We start from the raw sequence: 19,183 nt of genomic DNA on the forward strand, positions 1-19,183 counted from the left end.
GTAAGAGCCACAAGGGACCTCTATTCACAGATGCACCTAGTGAAGTAAAAGAACAACCCACATTAAAGACTGAGTCAAGATTAGAACCAAGTCTCCTAACTATCACATCAGCACACTCACACGAAAACATCACTACAACAAGGCTCCCGAATATTTTGAATTATACATGACTTTACATTGCCTATGAGCCTACTTCTGATAAGAAACCATATAGGAAAGTGGCGTAAGAGCAAGAATTAGAATATGTATAAATAATATAGACCAGTGAGAGGCCTAAGAGTTCAGAAGTTCAGTGTTTCAGATTTACTGGGTAACATGGATTTCTTTTATTTCCATAGGAAATATTACATGATCCCTATATGTCAAGTAATTCTTTAATCACTAAGTTTTCTGCTTCCACTGAAATATTCTTCATCTCAAAGATAAGTAAATTATCATCATCACTTTAATACAATGCTTCCTACACTTTCTCTGTCATTTTACCAATTCGGACTGAAAATAAATTTAAAGCATGGGTATGTTGCTACATAATAAGTGGTAATTTCATTAAATTAGTAACATTCAGATTCTAATGATATTTCTTTATTATTTTATTCATAGAATATTTTGTAAAAGGAGCATGCTAAACACAACAATCCACCTGTTAAGACTTTTCTTAAATGGAGCATACCACCAGGAAACAATCAGCTATTATTTTCCATTTCCATCTAAATAACTGCAATAACTTCTAGGTGTTTAAAAAGAGGCACCTCCCATCACTGCACAGTTCCATGCTTTCTTTAAACCTTCCTAACACTTAAAACTTACTCAAAGATACAACATTACTCCAAAGGGTGATAAATATTACATCGTAATTAAGGTTATTGGGCTGGTATGGAAGAGAATTTGACTTAATAGAAGACTTCTGTGATGGAAAGTAACAAGTTTGCCAATTAATTACAAACAGTATGGGTTGTGAGCAACATTCATAATATTTACACACTTGTTAATATTTAAGAAAAGACTTGATAATTAATACATCTCTTATAGTATTTACTATGAGGCAAAATTAAAACTGAAAGAATTAGAAACAATCTATGTTTAACAATATCACAAAGAATGAAATAACTTCGATTTCTTTTGCTTTAAAATTTGTTTTACTGAACATAATGCATTTTTATTTTTAAAAGTTTTCATGCAAATTAATGATAACCCCCTAAAATGCAGGTTATAGAGCTGGATGAAGCCTGTGAGAATTTTTAGAAATATATGTAAATGGTGTTTCTCACAATTTATGGATCAGTTCTGCCTATCAATTCCAAATTCGAGTTTTTGCCATAACCAGAATCTTGAAATGAGCAAAACATGTTGGTCTAGCAAAGTAATATCTAAAATGGACAAGGATGAGGAGATGTCCTGGTTACTGATTATGTATTAACATATACATATGTTTAGTATCAACAGTATCTTTTTAAAACTATTCCTTGGAAAATTTTTCTTGATACTATCTTATAATTCATCTTTTTTCACGTTCAGGCCCACTATTTGCTAATTTTAAATTACTTCAAACTATACAAGAGGAACTAGGAAATCCAAATATCTAGAGTTTTAAAATGTTAATTCAAACTTTAGGCAGCCTTTTAAAAAGCTGCCTTTCCAAGACTGCTAGGCAAATGGCCAACAACAACAGCTTAACTGTCCAAAAATCTGACGGCTGAATAAAAATTTGAATTTTACTAGCAAATGAATTAAAAGAGAAATAGCTAAAGTGTTGCTTCTAGAAAGGGAAATGGGAGAAGATGGAAAGGGGTGAGGAGAAAGCTAGACCCAGTGGGCATTGGAGAGAGGATAGTTAACATCTATTTCCAACTCCATATTCTTAGGGAGGACTTAAAATCAGCAACAGAGGCTGCAGTTACCCCAGAATGATCAGGAAGGGCTACAAATCAGGATGTCCCTTCTCTGCACCATCCCTCCCCCAACTCCCATTTACTAGTTTACCATCATGTCACTGGGAGGAATAGAACTACTATTCCTTAAAGTTGTTTATTTATTTTTAGATGTTTAAGATATGCATGTACTATCATGATGGAAATTAAACACGCTTAAAGATGTCATTATTAAAACAATGGAATAATTCAGAAATGATTACACAGGATCCACCAAGTGGCAAGGTAATCATAACATTTCAGTGACAGTATCATAATCATAATGGAAGTGTGGGAGACCAGAATATACCTTCCCAAAATATGAAGGGTTATTGCACTGAAGGCAGTTAAGAAGAAACACAGGAGAGCTCTCTGCCCTCCCTTTATGTGTCTAAAAGCAGGAGATAGATTTACAAAGAAAATGGTATCCTGTGCCCCTCTCTACCAGGAAGAAAAAAGATTAACCACCAAAGACAGTTTTAGACCATTATCAGCCTAGTAACAGTACCAGAGGAATTTATATTAACAAGTTTTACTAACTTTTGTCTGCCATGTATTTGCCTTCTCCTCAAATTGCCATCCTTTGTCTTTTCAGTTCTCTAAAAATGTACTGTTCTTTGTTGAAGGTGCTATTTCAAAACCACTTCTGGGAAAACTAACTCATTCTCTGGGTATCTCCCATGTAGTTGTGAAATATACATGTTAATCAACTTGTTTATTTTTCTCTTGTTAATCCATCTTTCATAATAGGGGTATTTTCCAACTAAGAACCTATTGAAAGTTGTTATTACTCCTTTACAGTTTGTATTCAAAATTCCATATCAATCCAAATCAGTTGCCATGGGTATTAAAAGGCACTACTGATCTTGAGTAATAGCATGGGCACTTGCATAGTCAATGTAATTTAATTTCTCTGGGAAAGTTGATTTAAACGATTAAAGCTACCAAACCTAAATTTATATTTATTTTTAAGCCCAATATATGTTTTATGGAAGTATACTATTTCAGAATTGATAAAGAACGTCACAGATCCTGGATTTATTTCACTTTCAGATTAACTGAGAACTAGACTAGAAACGCTTTGTTTCAAACACTGTAGTGGAAATTATAATTACCCAATATGCACCTCTAACTATTTGTTCCTGTAGTATAATTAATTCAAAATTATACAGGACTAAAGATGAAAAGGGAGCAAGGGTTAGGCTAATATAAAATTAACCTTAGATCATACCCTTGTCATTATATTTTTTTAGTCCTCAATATGAACTGGTTGTCTTGACAGTGACATCATTATCGTTATAAAGTAGAAAGAAAAATGTCCTTCAGTCAAGGGCTCCAGTGAATCAGTTTTACAACACATCTAAATGTATACAGACTTAAGAAAAGAAAACACGATATAGAATCCCAAAACCAATTCCAGGCCGGTAATTCATTTTGCCTATTTCTTTTTCCAAATTTCCCCAACAAATAAAGATTCTGTCCCATCAGCCGCCAAAGTAGCCTGGCAAAGGACAAAACTGGTCATTTGACATGATGTAGGGAAGTGATTGATGATATCTCATCAGCTCCCTCCATTGCAACCATCTGGCCTGTGGATTAGACGCCATTCATACCTTGCTTCATTTACACATGTGAAGGACTCCTTGAAGAACCGAATATTAAACATCTTATTGAGAAACTCAGTGAATGCATACGGTCAGGAAAAATGAGGTAACTTTTGAAGGACTTCCCACTACTATACCTCTATGATTCCTAATTTTCATGTCATGTATTTTAATGTCTGAATAAACAGCAATGTAAAACTGAGCTCATATTCATAGATTTTAGTTTTCAGTTCACTACTGACTTTAATCAAACCATTTAACCTTTCTTTGTCCTTGGTTTCACCATTTCTGAAACTGATATATCTTCCTAAGATTGGAAACATATTCTTAAGTAAGGAACAAGAGAAAAAAAAAATGCTCTGTACAAGAAAAAAAAAAAATGCTCTGAGTGCATAGATCCACAATGATCCCTATTAACTCTAACTCTGCCAGCTCCTGTACTTACACCTGCCTCACACCTGACCCATTTCAGCCAGGACAGCCTTCCTCCACCTGTCCTTGGAAAGTGATCACCTAATTCATTTTCTGGCCCCTAAATTACTGGATATTGAGGTTAAGGGAAACTGTAACAGAACTTATATGAATTTCTTTATCATTTATGAAATATAATCTAAATAATGGTGTAAAACTAAATTATTAAGTTGCATGAATGTGAATTTATAACATGCATATTTTAACTCTTACACCATAATTCTGAATCATCATCCCCAAGTACTTAGGACTTTCTGTCTTGATATATAATTCTTGGTAAATTTGCCTCATCTTCTGTTCTGTATCAAAAGCACATTTAGAGGAGATGCATTTATCTTTCTAACCAGACTCTAAATGGTACTTAATATAGTTCCCAAGATACAGCAAGTACTTAAAAATTACTTATAAAATTGAATGACTGAATAATATGTTTTGTTGGTAAGTTAAACTTTTGAAAAATATATACAAGAGTCCACCCTAATCCACGGGGATATGTTCCAAGACTCCCCAAGTGGATGTCTGAAACTGCAGATAGGACTGAACCCTACATATATATATTTGTTTTCAATGCTTTTTCCATTGTAACCGAGCACTTCTCACGAACTGTAGCTGTAACTTTTACAGCCTGTGGTACAACTGCAGAACTAGCAAGAATTTCTTTTTCCTTCTTCACAACTTCAGGGACAGAAGATTCATTCTTACCAAAGATCTTGGCAAACTCTGTATCTTTCCTTAAGTCAAGAACTTTCACCTTTTCACTTAAGGAAGCACTTTACTGCTTCTCTTTGGCATATATGAATTGCCTCCATCACTACTCTTGCACTCTAGGGCCATTATTAAGTAAAATACGAGTTTCTTGAACACAAAGGACACCAATATTGCCACAGTCATCTGAGAACTAGGATGGTTACTAAGTGACTAGCAGGCAGGGAGCTTACACAGTGTGGAGACCCTGGCTGGACAAAGCAATGAGTCATGGGCTGGGCAGGAAGGAGCAGGACAATGCAAGATTTCATCACAATACCCAAAATCGTGCAATTTAAAACTTATGAATTATTTATTTCTGGAATTTTAGGTTTAATATTTTCAGACCTAAAACTACAAAAAGCAAAAATTGGATGAAGGGGAACTACTGTGCTTAATTTTTAGTGTGGGTTTTTAAAAATTATCTACTTGGTTCTTTTCCATATTTAATAACAAACATCTTTTCCCTTCGTATAAGGACTGTGCATATCTGTAAATTAAGCAACTTCATGATAATAACAGCTTACATTTGCATTTATTCTTAATGTATTTCTTCCAAAGAACAACACTGTAAGACAAACAGAACAAGGATCATGATTTCCATTTTATAGCTGGGGAAATAAGCTTAAGTTCACAAAGCTCAAAAGTGCCAGAACTAGGGAACTAGGACTTTAATAGCATATTTAGGACTCTTCATATTTAGGAAGTCAACCCCAATTACTTCCTTAAACTACGAATTTGAATTTAATAAATACTGTCTCTAACAAATGTTAGTTATTCCCAGTCTCATTTGTTCCTACTATCAAAGTATCTGAGGTCCTCCCCTGCTTCCTCCTCCCTCCTTCCTTACATTCTTTGTCCTTCCTCTTTCGTTCTTTCCTTCCTTTCTTCCTTCTACAAATATCCCAGCTCCTTTGCAGTTCACATCAAAATTTGCATTCATTTTCTTAGGCTGCCATTAAAAAAAAAATTACACAAACTTAGTGGCTTAAAACAGAAATTTATTGCCTCACCCATTCTCAAGTCTAGAAGTCTAAAGTAAAGGTGTCAACCTTGCCATATTTCCTCTGAAATCTGTAGGGGAGAATTCTTTTGTTGCCTCTTCTAGGTTCTGGCAATCCTTGTTATCCCCTGGCTGGTTGATCCGTCACTCCAGTCACTGTCTCCATAGCCATATGGCTATCGTTGCATATTTTTCCTCTCTTTCTTTTTGGAGACAAGGCGTCATTCTGTTGCCCAAGCTGGAGTGCAGTGGTGCAATCATGGCTCACTGCAGCTTCCATCTCCCAGGCTCAAGCAACCCTCCCACCCCAGCCTCCCAAGTAGGTAGAATTACAGGCCCACACCACCACACCAAGCTAATTTGTGTGCGTGTGTTGTAGAGATGGGGTTTTGCCTGGGCTGGTCTTGAACTCCTGAGCTCAAACAATCCACCCCACTTGGCCTCCCAAAGTGCTGGGATTCCAGGCGATGAGTCACCACACCTGGCCTGGCTGTCCTTGCTTATGTGTCTCCCCATCATATTTCCTCTGTGTTCTACTCCCTATAACTCAGTGCTTCTGTCATCTACCAACCCAAGAGGGTTGCCGCCACACTCTCTACCCAAATTCAGTGAGAATTTAACACCTAATTCTCTATGTCTTCAACTCCACTCTATTTTGTACACCAGTCTTAGTGACTTCAACAGACTCTTGGCTCATTTAGCACTTGCCTCTTTTTACTCACCATCTCACCACCAATAATTCTTATTTTTCCACCCCGTTGCAGCCACCATCACCCTTGGTTGTAGTCTTAACTTTACCATGATTATCGCACTACCTCTAAAAGCTTTCTTTCAAACATACCACTCCAATCTTTACCTCCAACAACATTCCACTTTCCAAGAATTATCTGACCTTACTGAAACCATCAATCCATGGAGCGTATCACTGGTGTTTTCAGTAGTCCTCTCACTCTCCTATGCTGACTTCCCTCAGATCAGCTTCCAGGATACAATGTTATGACTTCTTCACAACATCCTTAATTCCCTATTCTTCTCTCACTCCAACTTTGTTGCTCAAGCAAAACTAATCCACTTAAACCTATCTCTTTACATCTTCTTTGCCTGAACCCAAGCAGTGAAAAGTGGATGGAGAACAATCCACAATTATGTTCACTGCTCTCATCTTCAATTCTTGACTGCAAGTATCAAGTAGAAAACAAATACTGCCTAATAATCCTACTATACTTCTATACTTCCTTATTATTTTCATTATCCTACTTTCCAGAAAATCTATTCATACTTTCACCTGTTCTTCAAAATTTTACAGCCTGTTTTCCTGTCACCCTCAGTTGGAAATTCTGCCTCATACTCTTACTGAGAAAATTAAAACCATCCATCAGAAGAGGGAACTTATTTATTGTTCCCCACCCAATGTGTCACCTCTCTGTCTCACCACCTATTCTAAAACTTATATTATCAATCCTGTTTCCTCTCACCAAAAGAGTCCCTTTATACAAATAATTATCCCCTCTATGTCCTTCAACTCTAGTTTCCCTACGGCAACTCTTCCCTTAACATATATACGTGTTCTGTTATCCCTGTCCAACTACTTCCCTATTTTCTGTTCCCCTTTACAGGAAAACGTTTCTCTAGCATTTCCCAATGCCATTGTCTTACTTCGTCATATTCAATTTTCTTCTCAAACCATTTTTATTAGGCTTCTTTCCCCAGTGGCTATTGTCAAGCTCACACTTTTTCAATGTTAACAAGTTAAAATAAATCTTTATGCCCTCAACTTACCCTCCCAACAGCAGATAAGAAAGTTGACTACATACACATCCTTCCTCCTTCCTTGGTTTCTTGACTATCTTCTCCTCTTCTCAGTGCCTAAAGTCCTCAGTCCCTTGTCGAGCTATGCTGTCTGTAAGTATTAAAGACTTTAAATACATCTTTATGTCAATAATTCCTCAGTTTCTATCCCCAGCTATGGCTTCTTTACAGACCTCTAAAAGCTTACTCTCAGCTGCCTATGTGATATCTTGACTGTGCTATCAATAGTGATTTCAAACTGAATGCCATTACATACTACATTTGTGTCCCCCACACCTGTTACTTCTTTTTGTTTACCAGACTAAGTTCAATCCTGCCTCTTTGATTTACTTTCATTTTTCATCAAAAGCCCCTAGTAGACTTCTTATGATCTTCTAGATTTCAGTTCAAATGTCACCTCTACAGGGAGGCCTTCTCTGACTACCATGTAAAAAAAGACCCTCTTTTTCTTCGTTCTGCATCACATTTTCTTCGTTTATTTTTACAAAAGCTCATGAATTATCTGAAATTACTGTAAATTAAAGAATTTTTTTCTTACTATTGTTCCTCCATTAGCATGCAATTTTATCGACTGTAGAATTCTTTTCCATCTTGTTTGAAAATGTGTTTCCAACATCTAGACCAGTGGCTAACACATGAGGAAAAAACTAATATTTTAGATTAAAAAAAAAAGAGTAAGGTTTCTGTGTTTTAAAGAAGACTAAAATAACATATTATCAAAGAGATAAAAAAGTCACTGAAGTCAAAACAATAGGTGGTAGCTATTATTAATAATTTAATACTTAATATTAATTGCATACTTGCCACACGCTAGAACTATTAAAAAGGATGAATCTATAGTATTTTCTTCAACCAAACAACAATCCTGTAATGTAAGTGTGATTTCTATCCCCACTTTTACAATGAGGAAACTGAAACATAAAATGTTTAAGTTATTTGCCAAGGTCAAAATTAGTAACTGGCAGAGCTAGGATGTGAACATGAGCACTCTAATTCCAGAGCCTATACTCTTAACCACAAATCTATGCTGTCCTTTCATCATAATCAGAATAAATATTAATTATCTATTACTCATTATCAATAAATATTATAAGGGACTGAGGTTATCAGTCTACTGCTGTTTCTGAATTTATCTGAGGTTAGTCTGGGTAGATTTTATGTTTCCAACATAACATTTATTTTGTTGTGATTTTATGACACATTAGCATCCAGTTTTCTTAAAATTTGTTATACTTCTACTTTTCTTATCTGCATCTTTATTTACTTTTTTTCTTATTTTACTCTTACATTAAAATATTGTTAAAAAATAATTTGTTTAAAAGAAAACTCAAAATATTTTAAAATGTGGAAAAAATGTTTAAAATTTACCAATATTCAAACAAATACAAATTAAACCAATTAGACAAAATTTTCACCTAATTGTTTATTTTAAAAAAACATAATTCTTATTAACACTTGAAAGGGTATCATTTTATACATACTCATACAGCTACTAGCAGTTCTATGAATTAGTAGTACCATGTAGACATCAACTTGAAAATATTTCAAATCCTTAAAGCAGTCATACCTACCATTGATGATTCCCTTCTAGGATCCTATAATATTGTGATCTTAAGTATAAAGGATGTTTAAGTTTTGTTTCTTACTGTCCAGTCTTGGAATGGAAGGGGTGATGGGCAGTCATTTTCATGAGCCACATACCAATTTTTCTCCGCAAATGTTTTTATCTCTTTCGGAGAAGAGGGAGCCTTGAGCATACCAATGTCTGGAGTTTGGGCTGCAAGTAAACTTTAGCTTTAAAATGTAGCAAAAATCAAGAGTCATTTTGGATAACACAGCGGAGGAAGAAGTATGTTTTGCTTCATTTAATTTGTATGTGGGAGAAAAAAGTGTTGAGTCAAAAGTAGTTACACTCATGGACCCTTTCTTCTCTGAGTACCAGGAAGGAAAAAAAGGAAAATGTACACACACATGCTTGTGCATATGCACATGCACACACATGACAATCCATACTTCTAAAATAAAGGCAGGCTAGGATAAAATAATTCTTTGAGAATCTGGTCTGCCAGAGTGGTCTGTTCTTGGGGTGAGGGTGGGAAGGCTGGGATAATATCAAAGTTTCCATCACATGATGAGACAGCTGCAGTTAGTATTACATTTACTCATTCTAGATAACAACCTGAGATTTATCCATTCACAACAACAATCTGAGATTTATGAATGTTCCATCCAAGATAACAACCTGAGGCTCAACCTTACTCTTCCTTTTCTCCAGGGCAGAAGAAATAAGGAACCATGCAGGCTGTCAAGCCATTCTCTAGAAAGAAAAGCTATTATCAGCCCTGAGTTAAAAGGAAATCACATCCATATCAAAGGGAACTATATCCAGATGCCTGCCTGTTCTCTTACCTAGAATCAGTGTTAGGAAGATGAGGCAAATGAGTAAATTGGTTCCATTTCTATTTTGCCCTTTCTGTCTTTGCACCCCAAAGTGGCCCCCTTTTCCTTTTTTAAAACATATTTTTTTAATTCAGTTGAAGCACACAGGTGAGAAGGGCAGAACCGAAATGCACTATATATCAGTGAGCCAACACTCTCAAGTGTATTTCCAGCACAACGCTTTAATCAAATTAAAAAAAAATGTGCTGAAACATTGTTCTTTTTTTTTTTTTTTTTTTTGAGACGGAGTCTCGCTCTGTCGCCTGGGCTGGAGTGCAGTGGCCGGATCTCAGCTCACTGCAAGCTCCGCCTCCCGGGTTTATGCCATTCTCCTGCCTCAGCCTCCGGAGTAGCTGGGACTACAGGCGCCGCCACCTCGCCCGGCTAGTTCTTTGTATTTTTTAGTAGAGACGGGGTTTCACCGCATTAGCCGGGATGGTCTCGATCTCCTGACCTTGTGATCCGCCCGTCTCGGCCTCCCAAAGTGCTGGGATTACAGGCTTGAGCCACCGCGCCCGGCTGAAACATTGTTCTTAATAACTGACTACTAAAAAGCAAGGTAAATAAGAGGGAGACTTGAATACATTTTGGTATCTCCACCCACAAGGAATGTTATGCTGTGACTTAAAACTGAAGTTAATAAGAATGCGAGGAAATGCTTTTGATAGGACTAGAAAACAAATATAAAATTACGTATGACTAAAAGTATTTAGGGAAAAATTACCTCGTGCACAGGAAAGAAATGTACAACAACAATATTACACGGATGACTTGAGTGGGAAGACTATGTACTTTTGGGGTCAACTTTTGATTCTAGTTTTCTGCATTTTTTAAATCTTCTGTAATAATCATGAAAAATAATTTAAAAATCAAATCGGGGAAATAAAGCATAATAAAAGTTAACACCTTTATTACACTAAGGTTACACTAAAAGTTAACAGGAATGAACATTTTGTGGTGAATGGTAACAGGCGTTAGTGCTAGGGATCTGTGAGGGGAGCTGAATCCTTTCTTCTCTGAACTGTAAAGAAGTTTAAATTTGTACCCCAGCACTCTTCAATATTTGGCATAGAGAAACATCTGAAAGAAGGCCCCGCAAAGCTCTCAGGTCCACTGTGGCACAATGAGTCAGATTAGTATAGCTTGAATTCTGGGGACCCCATTGCTTATGCCATGGTTTTCATCTACAATCATCAATCAACAAACACACTGAAGAAACTGGCATAGAGTCCCATCTCCTTTTTTTGAATCTCTGGTATTAATTTCTAGTTAAAGACAGCATAATCCAAAACATACAAAACGTAAATTTATTAATTCCAGATCACCCTTACACAGAACTCCAGCCATATAAAGTAGGATTGAACTTTTCTTGTATTCTCAGGTGAAATTTAGATTTAGCTTGTTCATTAGATTAAAAAAGAAAAGGCAGCAAGCAGACATTTAAAAAGTTTAAAATCAGGTGAATAAGTATATCAAATTCATATGGCTGGTATAAATAGCACACTCAGACCTACCAAGTTTGTAAATTGAGGAGCTAAGAACTCTGCATTTCCTTATGATGATCACACACCAGGTCACATTTCCAAACAATTTCACCATCGCCATGTTTTATTTCAAACCATCCTTAAAAGACTCATCAATAGCAAACTCACTGAAGAATCAGCAAACTCTTCAGAGTGGCTGAATGATTCCCACAAGGTCAGAGAGCAAAGCATCTATGTCATGAAGAAAAATTATCCCCAGGCTTATCCTGTATCTTGGGAAATGTACTTATTTTAATTGACAAATAGTAAATATACATTCTACTATTTTGCTGGCAATTTTTACATGACCTTTTCATTACACATGGTAACATTTTTATAAATTTTATCATACTACAATTTTTCATGTCAGTCTTAAAGAATTTCATAAAGATTAAGATCTACCTGGTGAGTCAATCTTGGGTAGGTACACTGAGTTGTAAGCTGGAGGATAAAGTTTTTGGAGAGCAGTAAAACTGCTGGAGGTTTTGAGGGGTGGAGGCGGAGGAGAACCAGCAGAGAGAGGTCAGGGATAAAACATGGGGGGAGGAGGAAGTACAGTCAGGGCTTCATCCATGATCACCCCCTATATAAATCAGACCAGGAGTTGACATGTAATTTTGTGTGGGTCCCCTGAGAAGTGGCCCTCAGGGATTAATTATTGATGAAGAGATTTTTCTTCAAAGTGGCCCAGTCAAGAGTGCCTCAAGGGGACATTCACAAGGGCTTATAATATCAATTTCCAAGCACCTGGAAGGTAAGGATACAGATTATCTCTGTAATTATTATGATGGAGGTAAAGTCTAGCAAAAATGCTGTTACGTAGCCAAGGTAAAATTCTCAAAGAAATGAAATTATTATAACTAGTATAAAAAGTTTAATATATGAGCCATCTCTTGGTAAGATCACACTTTACCTTTTCCTGGTGCAAAATAGGTTATCTCCAACCAACTCTTTCCTTTCCTAGGAGCTAAAAGAGTTATTTATAAGCAAACGCAGTGTGTTTAGGGATGCTTAAAAGTTTAGAAAAAAATTGTCTTTGAAGCTAGTATGTTTGCTTAGAGAGAAGATAAGTTTACTCCAGTTAGGCAAATATAGGGGTTTGTTTTAATTATGTAGGAATTTCTTTTCAGAAAAAATTAATGTCAACTGCCTTCTACATTTCTATGAGAATGCCAAAAAAAAAAAAAAAAAAAAAATTTCACCTATGCACTAGCCCTGACCTAGTCCCAAAAACACTCAGAAAAACAGAAGAATCAATCCATATTTATGTTACAGTAAAAAAAAGTAAGGATAGGGGCCAACCTGGATTTGAATCTTATTAACCTATATAATAGATGTGAATAGTCTTGTATAAACAAAACCTAGGCCATATAGTTCCTTTGTATCACCTGAAAATTACACCAGTGGGCTGGCAGTACAACCAGTACTAAAAACCTATTTTTAAACAGAAATGAAATGAAATGGGTCTCTTTAAATTGATCTGAATTTCAGAAACTCCCCAATCTCCCTCATAATACTGACAAATGTTAATTCAGTAACTTTATCATAATAGATATATGCAACATTTATGAATCTACAATGCACCTCTTTCATAATTCTTTTAACTTCATTAACTCTTCCCTTTCTCATAGATTCTAACAGACTTCAATACCACTAGTTGATTACTGGAGTAAAAACAAATTCTTGCCAATTGATGTTTATATAGTATACATGATAGACGCAGTAATAACATTTAAAATAAGTGTAACCAATTTAAAAAGCATATATTTACGTGACAAATGCTGTCTGAAGCATTTTGCGTATGTGGCTCCAATTAATCGTTATAGCTATTGCATGAAATACATAGGATTAAATTCAATTCACAGAAGAAGAAATGAAAGTCCAAGAAAGAAGTTGACCTCACAGTCATACAAATAAAATAAAATAGTGACAGGATTTTAACCCAGGTCTGTTTAAATACAATGTTTTCTTTTTGTACTAACAATGAAATGAAGCTTGATTTGGGGAAATACAAAATAAATAACTTCATACAAAAGTACTCAATTCCTGACATCAATACATATAAATATATATGTGTTCATGGTGAACTGGCTAAAAGTTATATGTTGAGTTTAAATGCAGATGTTTCATATCTACTAGTGTAACATTTTAATTAAAAGCAATGGAAGCAGTAATAATTATAAACCACAGGAAAGACATAATCCTATTAAGAGTTATCTCAGTAGTATAACTGGCTCCAGGATATCAGTGAACACCCACACGACTGATATTTGAGGCCAAAAACACCTTCTGTCTTGATATGGAGGATTATGAGCAAATGAAGTCCAGAAGGTAAACATGTCACATTTTAAAATCAAAGTCTCAATTACAGATAAAGGTATAATCTTACAATGCTTTATTAAATATTTTTAATTAAGGTAGAATATAAACAAAATAAAATTTTCTTTACAGTTTTAAGGACTGAAGGGCTCTGCAACATATTCGTCATGCATCCATACAGCTGAGAGGCAGAAAAATAAATTGGCCAGTCCTACTTTTTGATCTCCTCTTTAGCTGTATTGAAGCCTGGATTATGTCAAATCTCTCATCAGATTTTCTTTGTCATGATCTTCTATGACAACCTTTTTTCAGTCTCACTGTCTTTTAGTTTTAGTGTTCCAAACCATCACTTACATTTATGCTAATTATTAGAATTCTCCCACAGTAATCAGACATCTCTATTTAGTAAGGAGTTCTAGCTTTCAGCCCTTGTGTTGTTGCTAGTTTATACAGAGTTCAGTAAGATGCTGTATTCAAATAGTTAAAGAAAAGTATGATTGCTTAAAGATCTTCCATAACTGAATCAGTATTTTGACTCTAGATCTTCTTAGTGTCCTTATCAATTCCTTACTGTTAGTATTCATCTTTTTTAAAGTGAATTTTTCTTCTAGAATGTAACAAAGGAGGCTACTGAATTCCAGCACTTTACAATTAAGCAATCAGTCAACATCATTTGCTATCATTAAGACTAAGCAGATCCAATCTAAAAATCACCCTCCATCAAGATCCATCATTAGTCATTAATCTCACAGATTTTAATTGAACTACCAAAACTGTTCATCTGAATTCATGTTCAAGGGATAGAATTTTTATTTAAACTGCCCAGAACTTTGGTGGGCCAAGCTGAAAGGTTCGCTTGAGCCCAAGAGTACAAGGCCAGCCTGGGCAATATACTGAGACCCTCCAGCTCTATTTTAAAGAACTGCACTGAAATACATATCAACACGCTCAACTATAGAAATATGCAGTACCTTAAAACTACAGGAAGCTACCATTAGAATCAGTGACTCCTCAAATCAGATAATCAGAAACATTTCTACTGTCCAGCTAAACTCCTTAGAAAGCAGAAACACTTTAAAGTAAAACCATGGCCCACAAAACAGCTTAAAGTAGGAAGTACAAGCATGTTTTCAACAACTCTAACTCACAAAATAGGTTTAAAAAGTTAAAGCTTTAAAAGTCTTCATTATTTCAGAATACATTTCCGTAAGATCTGCAGTGCCCAATCAATAAAAGGAAGGAGAAAAGAAATGACTGTTACTTAGACATTCAGTAAAAACATAGCTATTTAAATAAATAAACAACTCATGGCTTTCTGTAAAGTGGAAACTTTATTATCTTTTTTGGATCCATTCTCCTTCTTCCTCCCCAGCAGCAAAGGCAATTATGATAAAGGGTGTTCTGAAAATTTTTTTGCCATCTCTACCAATTCACAACCCATGACTCTTCTTGTTGCAAAATTTGTAAAGTCCACTTTCTCCAAGTCTTTCCCATTATGCTTCTATTTTCCAAATTCGCTATTTTTAATCTCATTTTCCTAGTTAATCATACAGAAAATTCCCAATTACCTTTTCAATGAATAGAAGCCACAGTATCAGCAATTCAGAAACCATTTCTGTTTGACTCAAAATGCATTTGATTTTGTGGACAATGGACTAAAATCCCCTTTTCATTCAGGGTAAATGTGAATTGAGTTTATAACCCTCTAACATTCACTAACTGATAATTCAAGGGATGGGCCTTGTGATTGTGACTGCGGAAGCAGTAGAGTAACAGCAACTTGGTTTGGCTATAAATATTTATCAAAATTACTAGTATTCAAATAGTTAAAAGTTTGCTGCAGCTGCATACATTTTTGTTTAGATATATGCTTTCAAAGTCTATTCTCATTATCCTTGCCAGTAGAGGGGAACAAGGTCTTGAACAAAAGAGAACGCTTTCAAAATAATTCTCATTTCCTTTCAAATGTGCAGATATTCACAATACACTGGTTGTCAATTCAACCTGAATGAAGTACTGTGAAGTTACTGCTGAGGCCTGGGAAAGTGACCAATGTTCAATTCTAACCTTCTTTGAAACGATCCCAGGAGAGTCTGTATTAAAGTCATCGTTGACAAAATTCAGACTGTATCCAAACAGCATGCTCACAAAGCAAAATAACTTCTAAAAGCATATAAGTACTATTAATGGACTTTAAAATGCTAATCATTTCATTGGAAGTGATTTTCCTGAGAATAAGATATATTTTTCTGTTATCTTTATTTTTTAACATGTTGCCCTTTTTTTCCAACAAGATGCTGTCAACTTATGACATTTGTTGATTATCCTTACTATTATTATTTTCCTTAGCAGATTTTCCATGTGCAATTCAGAGAGGGTAGGTAACTTGCCCAAACACACAGCTTAAAGTTAGACCTTAATCAGAGGCAGTTGGTTTCAGAAGCCAGGCTCTGAGCCACATTAATGTATCTGAAAAAAACCTGATTTTTCATGCAACTTCTATGATTACAACAACAACAACAACAACAATTCTGAGTAGATGAGCTAGGTCCTATCACCAAGTAACACATCCTGTCCTTGCCTATCTCCCAGTCCATGGAGTTTGGTGATCTGATTGTTTTCCATGTTCCTAACCCTCAAATCCTGAAGGGATATTGGATTCAGACTAGAAATTATGAAGTAGGCACACAAAGCACCTTTATATATACCTCAATAACTTTTCCCCCAGAAACAAAGATATTTCTTGGCTGTTTCACTGAAACATGAGGTTCTGGAGTTAGCTCATAGGGAAAAGTCAGTTACTATTAGAGTAGGTTGTTATCACCTTCTGTTCTTTTAACAATTGTCAAGTACTTTTCACATTTATCAATGTGTTATCACATTCATTAACCGCTTCATACCAATATTTTAAAAATATTACTTACTTATCCATGTATTCGAAGCTAAAACAATGATCACAATCAGATCAATCTCCAGACAATGGTTGTAATGAATTTGTTCAAGAAAAGCATTCAAATTTGATGGAAAACTGAGCCTTTATAATTCATTCTAATTCTTCAACACAAAAATGAACTTTGGTGAGTCAAGAGGATCAACTGAGGCATTTATGCTTGAATGTGCTCCCCTAGGCTTAATGTATTTTTCCTCACTGCATTATATTTTAATGATTAATTTCATGCTCTTCCATGGTGTTTCAGCTCATGAATCACGGGTATTACTTTGAGGGAAAAGTAAGGTGCTGTGAGTGATGAAAGATGTTACTGATTAAAGTGTTGCACATATGAACTACATAAGAGCTGAAGGTGTTTGAACACCAGGAATCTAGACTAAAAGTAGTATTAGGCAAACTGGCCATGTGGACTAAGGTTGAATTCAGTGGAGGGAGTGGAAAGGATGTGATTCTTAAATGTTTTTAGTTGAAACAATATATGAAATTAAGCTGGGCATTCAATGTTTCACTGGCATCTTTCTCCTCAGTAGAATGTAAGAACTGATTTCAAAGACAACTGCAGAGAAAGAAATCAGTTAAGCAGATAACACACCATTCTGAAATTAAACAGCCAAAAGCCACCCATCCTAAGACAACTCTGATATCTGAAATCAATACTGCCGTAATACTGTCAGCAGTTTGTTTTCGACTTAGTGTAAAAAAAAAAAAAAAAAAGTTAAGTCAAAGTCACAAGGACCAAAAAGGAATAGACTACCCTAAATGAAATACAGAAAAAGACAAGTATCTCTTATCCTGCACACAGATGAACAAATATCTGCTAAATATATCATATTGCTCAATATCAAAAAGTCAACTCTCCATAACAGAAACCAAAAGTAAACTAACTAGAGATGTCTACATAATACACTTTGGCTCTTGTTACTAAAATGATTTTTCAAACCTTTATGGAACCTGAAGAAAACAGGACTGCCTCCTCCCAGAATATAAAGTTTCTTCAATCAATTACAGAGGCAAAATGTGGCCAAAGCAGCTATTTTGCAAACAGGTGGTTTGCAAAACTTTTACTTAAGCCGTCCAAAAGGACTGACGAAACGAAAATTTTATTTCTAAAGAAAACACACACACACACCTAATTTTCTACCAGAGTAGAAGACTCAAATAAAGAAAAGCCACAAACAAAACAGAAAACTAAAAAGCAGTTTGTCTTAGCTCAAAAGTGCTGACCTTGGTTTAGTATGTGTAAAATCACTGTTTATAATTAAATCCTTTTCAGCGCATGTATTAAGGTACTAGAGAGAAAGGCAATGCCATGTCGTTTCAGGTAGGACCTTATTTACAGGAAAAAAAAAAAAAGATGATTTTTCTTTTTAACAGAAACGGAGTGCAAGAGGGAATCAAAAACCGTTGAGAGGAGAGAAAAATACAATTTGTTTTTCTGAGGGCACTGCATTTTTCATGTTCTGAATACTTTGTTCCACTCTCTCCATGTTAAATTATTTCATAAATAATACTATGGCTAGAGGCGACTGCTACAGCTGACACACAGATGTTTATTTCTATACTTCACCTTTGCAAATAGCAGGATTCAGCTATTGGAGATGGGGGCAGTGGAGAGGTGTCCAGAAACGACATACAGGAGGTGAAGGGGTAGAACGTGTGTAAATGGGAGCTCCTACCCCCTAGAGTCCACCCCTCGGGAACTCTGGTGCTTCTTCAGTCACTCACATTCAGGGCAGGACAAGACATGATTCCTGAAATCTCTTCCGAAGTAAACAGGTCCCGACGCAAAAGGCACCCCCTCCAGTTGCGGAAAGTCCTCCCCTTCGCTCCTCGCCTGCCCACGCGGGTCTTTGGCTCCGCGCTCTTCCGCCTCCCCCGCAGATCTCCCACGGGGGAAACTTTCCCGCGTCTCTCACTCTCCAGGGCGCGGTGGCCGCGGGGACCTCCCCGGCACCGACCAGCAGGGCACCCCCCACCATCCCGCCACCACAGACGAACCAGGCGAAGTCCGTACCTCGATGTCCGCCGAGTCCTTACTGAGCACAGGGGCCATGGCAGTGCCTACAATCTCGAGTCTGCCAGTGACAGACCCTCCTTGCGTCCTCAAGCTCCAGCCAGAGAGCCAAGTGACAACAGCCGGAGCGCGAGTGGAAAATAGGCAGCCTAGGGCCGCCGGCGCGGGGGCGGAGCGGGCGCAGGGCGGCAACGCCCCCGGGGCGGGGCTGCGCGCTCGGTTCCTGCGGCTCCCGCGCCTGCCACAGCAGCCACAGCCCGGCCTTCCCAGTTCAGCCTGCTCCGCGCCCCAGCCTGGAAGCTTGTTTTTCTTCTGCAAGCGGAAGGGAGGGAGGGAGTAGAGCACCCGTTCCGGGGACTGGCCTTTACTCTCTCAACTGCTAAAAACTGAGCTAGGCAGG

The 19,183-nt window shown here is 36.6% G+C and overlaps 1 protein-coding gene across 5 annotated transcripts in view; it reads right to left on the reverse strand.

Annotated features, from left to right (window-relative positions):
• Positions 1-18,968, reverse strand: part of DPYD (dihydropyrimidine dehydrogenase) — a 902,287-nt gene extending 883,319 nt beyond the window's left edge. For 3 of the 5 annotated variants that reach the window (XM_030935823.1, XM_030935822.1, XM_030935821.1), the window contains exon 1: positions 18,784-18,961. In XM_030935823.1, coding sequence (XP_030791683.1) covers positions 18,784-18,822 — 39 coding nt within the window. In that variant the 5' untranslated portion in view covers positions 18,823-18,961. Of the gene's footprint in view, positions 1-18,783 lie in introns of all 5 variants that reach the window. The other 2 variants (XM_030935824.1, XM_010385863.2) reach the window with 2 other exon arrangements.
• Positions 18,969-19,183: the final 215 nt, after the last annotated feature.

Source organism: Rhinopithecus roxellana, chromosome 8 (genome assembly GCF_007565055.1).
Source record: "Rhinopithecus roxellana isolate Shanxi Qingling chromosome 8, ASM756505v1, whole genome shotgun sequence".
NCBI lineage: Eukaryota > Metazoa > Chordata > Mammalia > Primates > Cercopithecidae > Rhinopithecus > Rhinopithecus roxellana.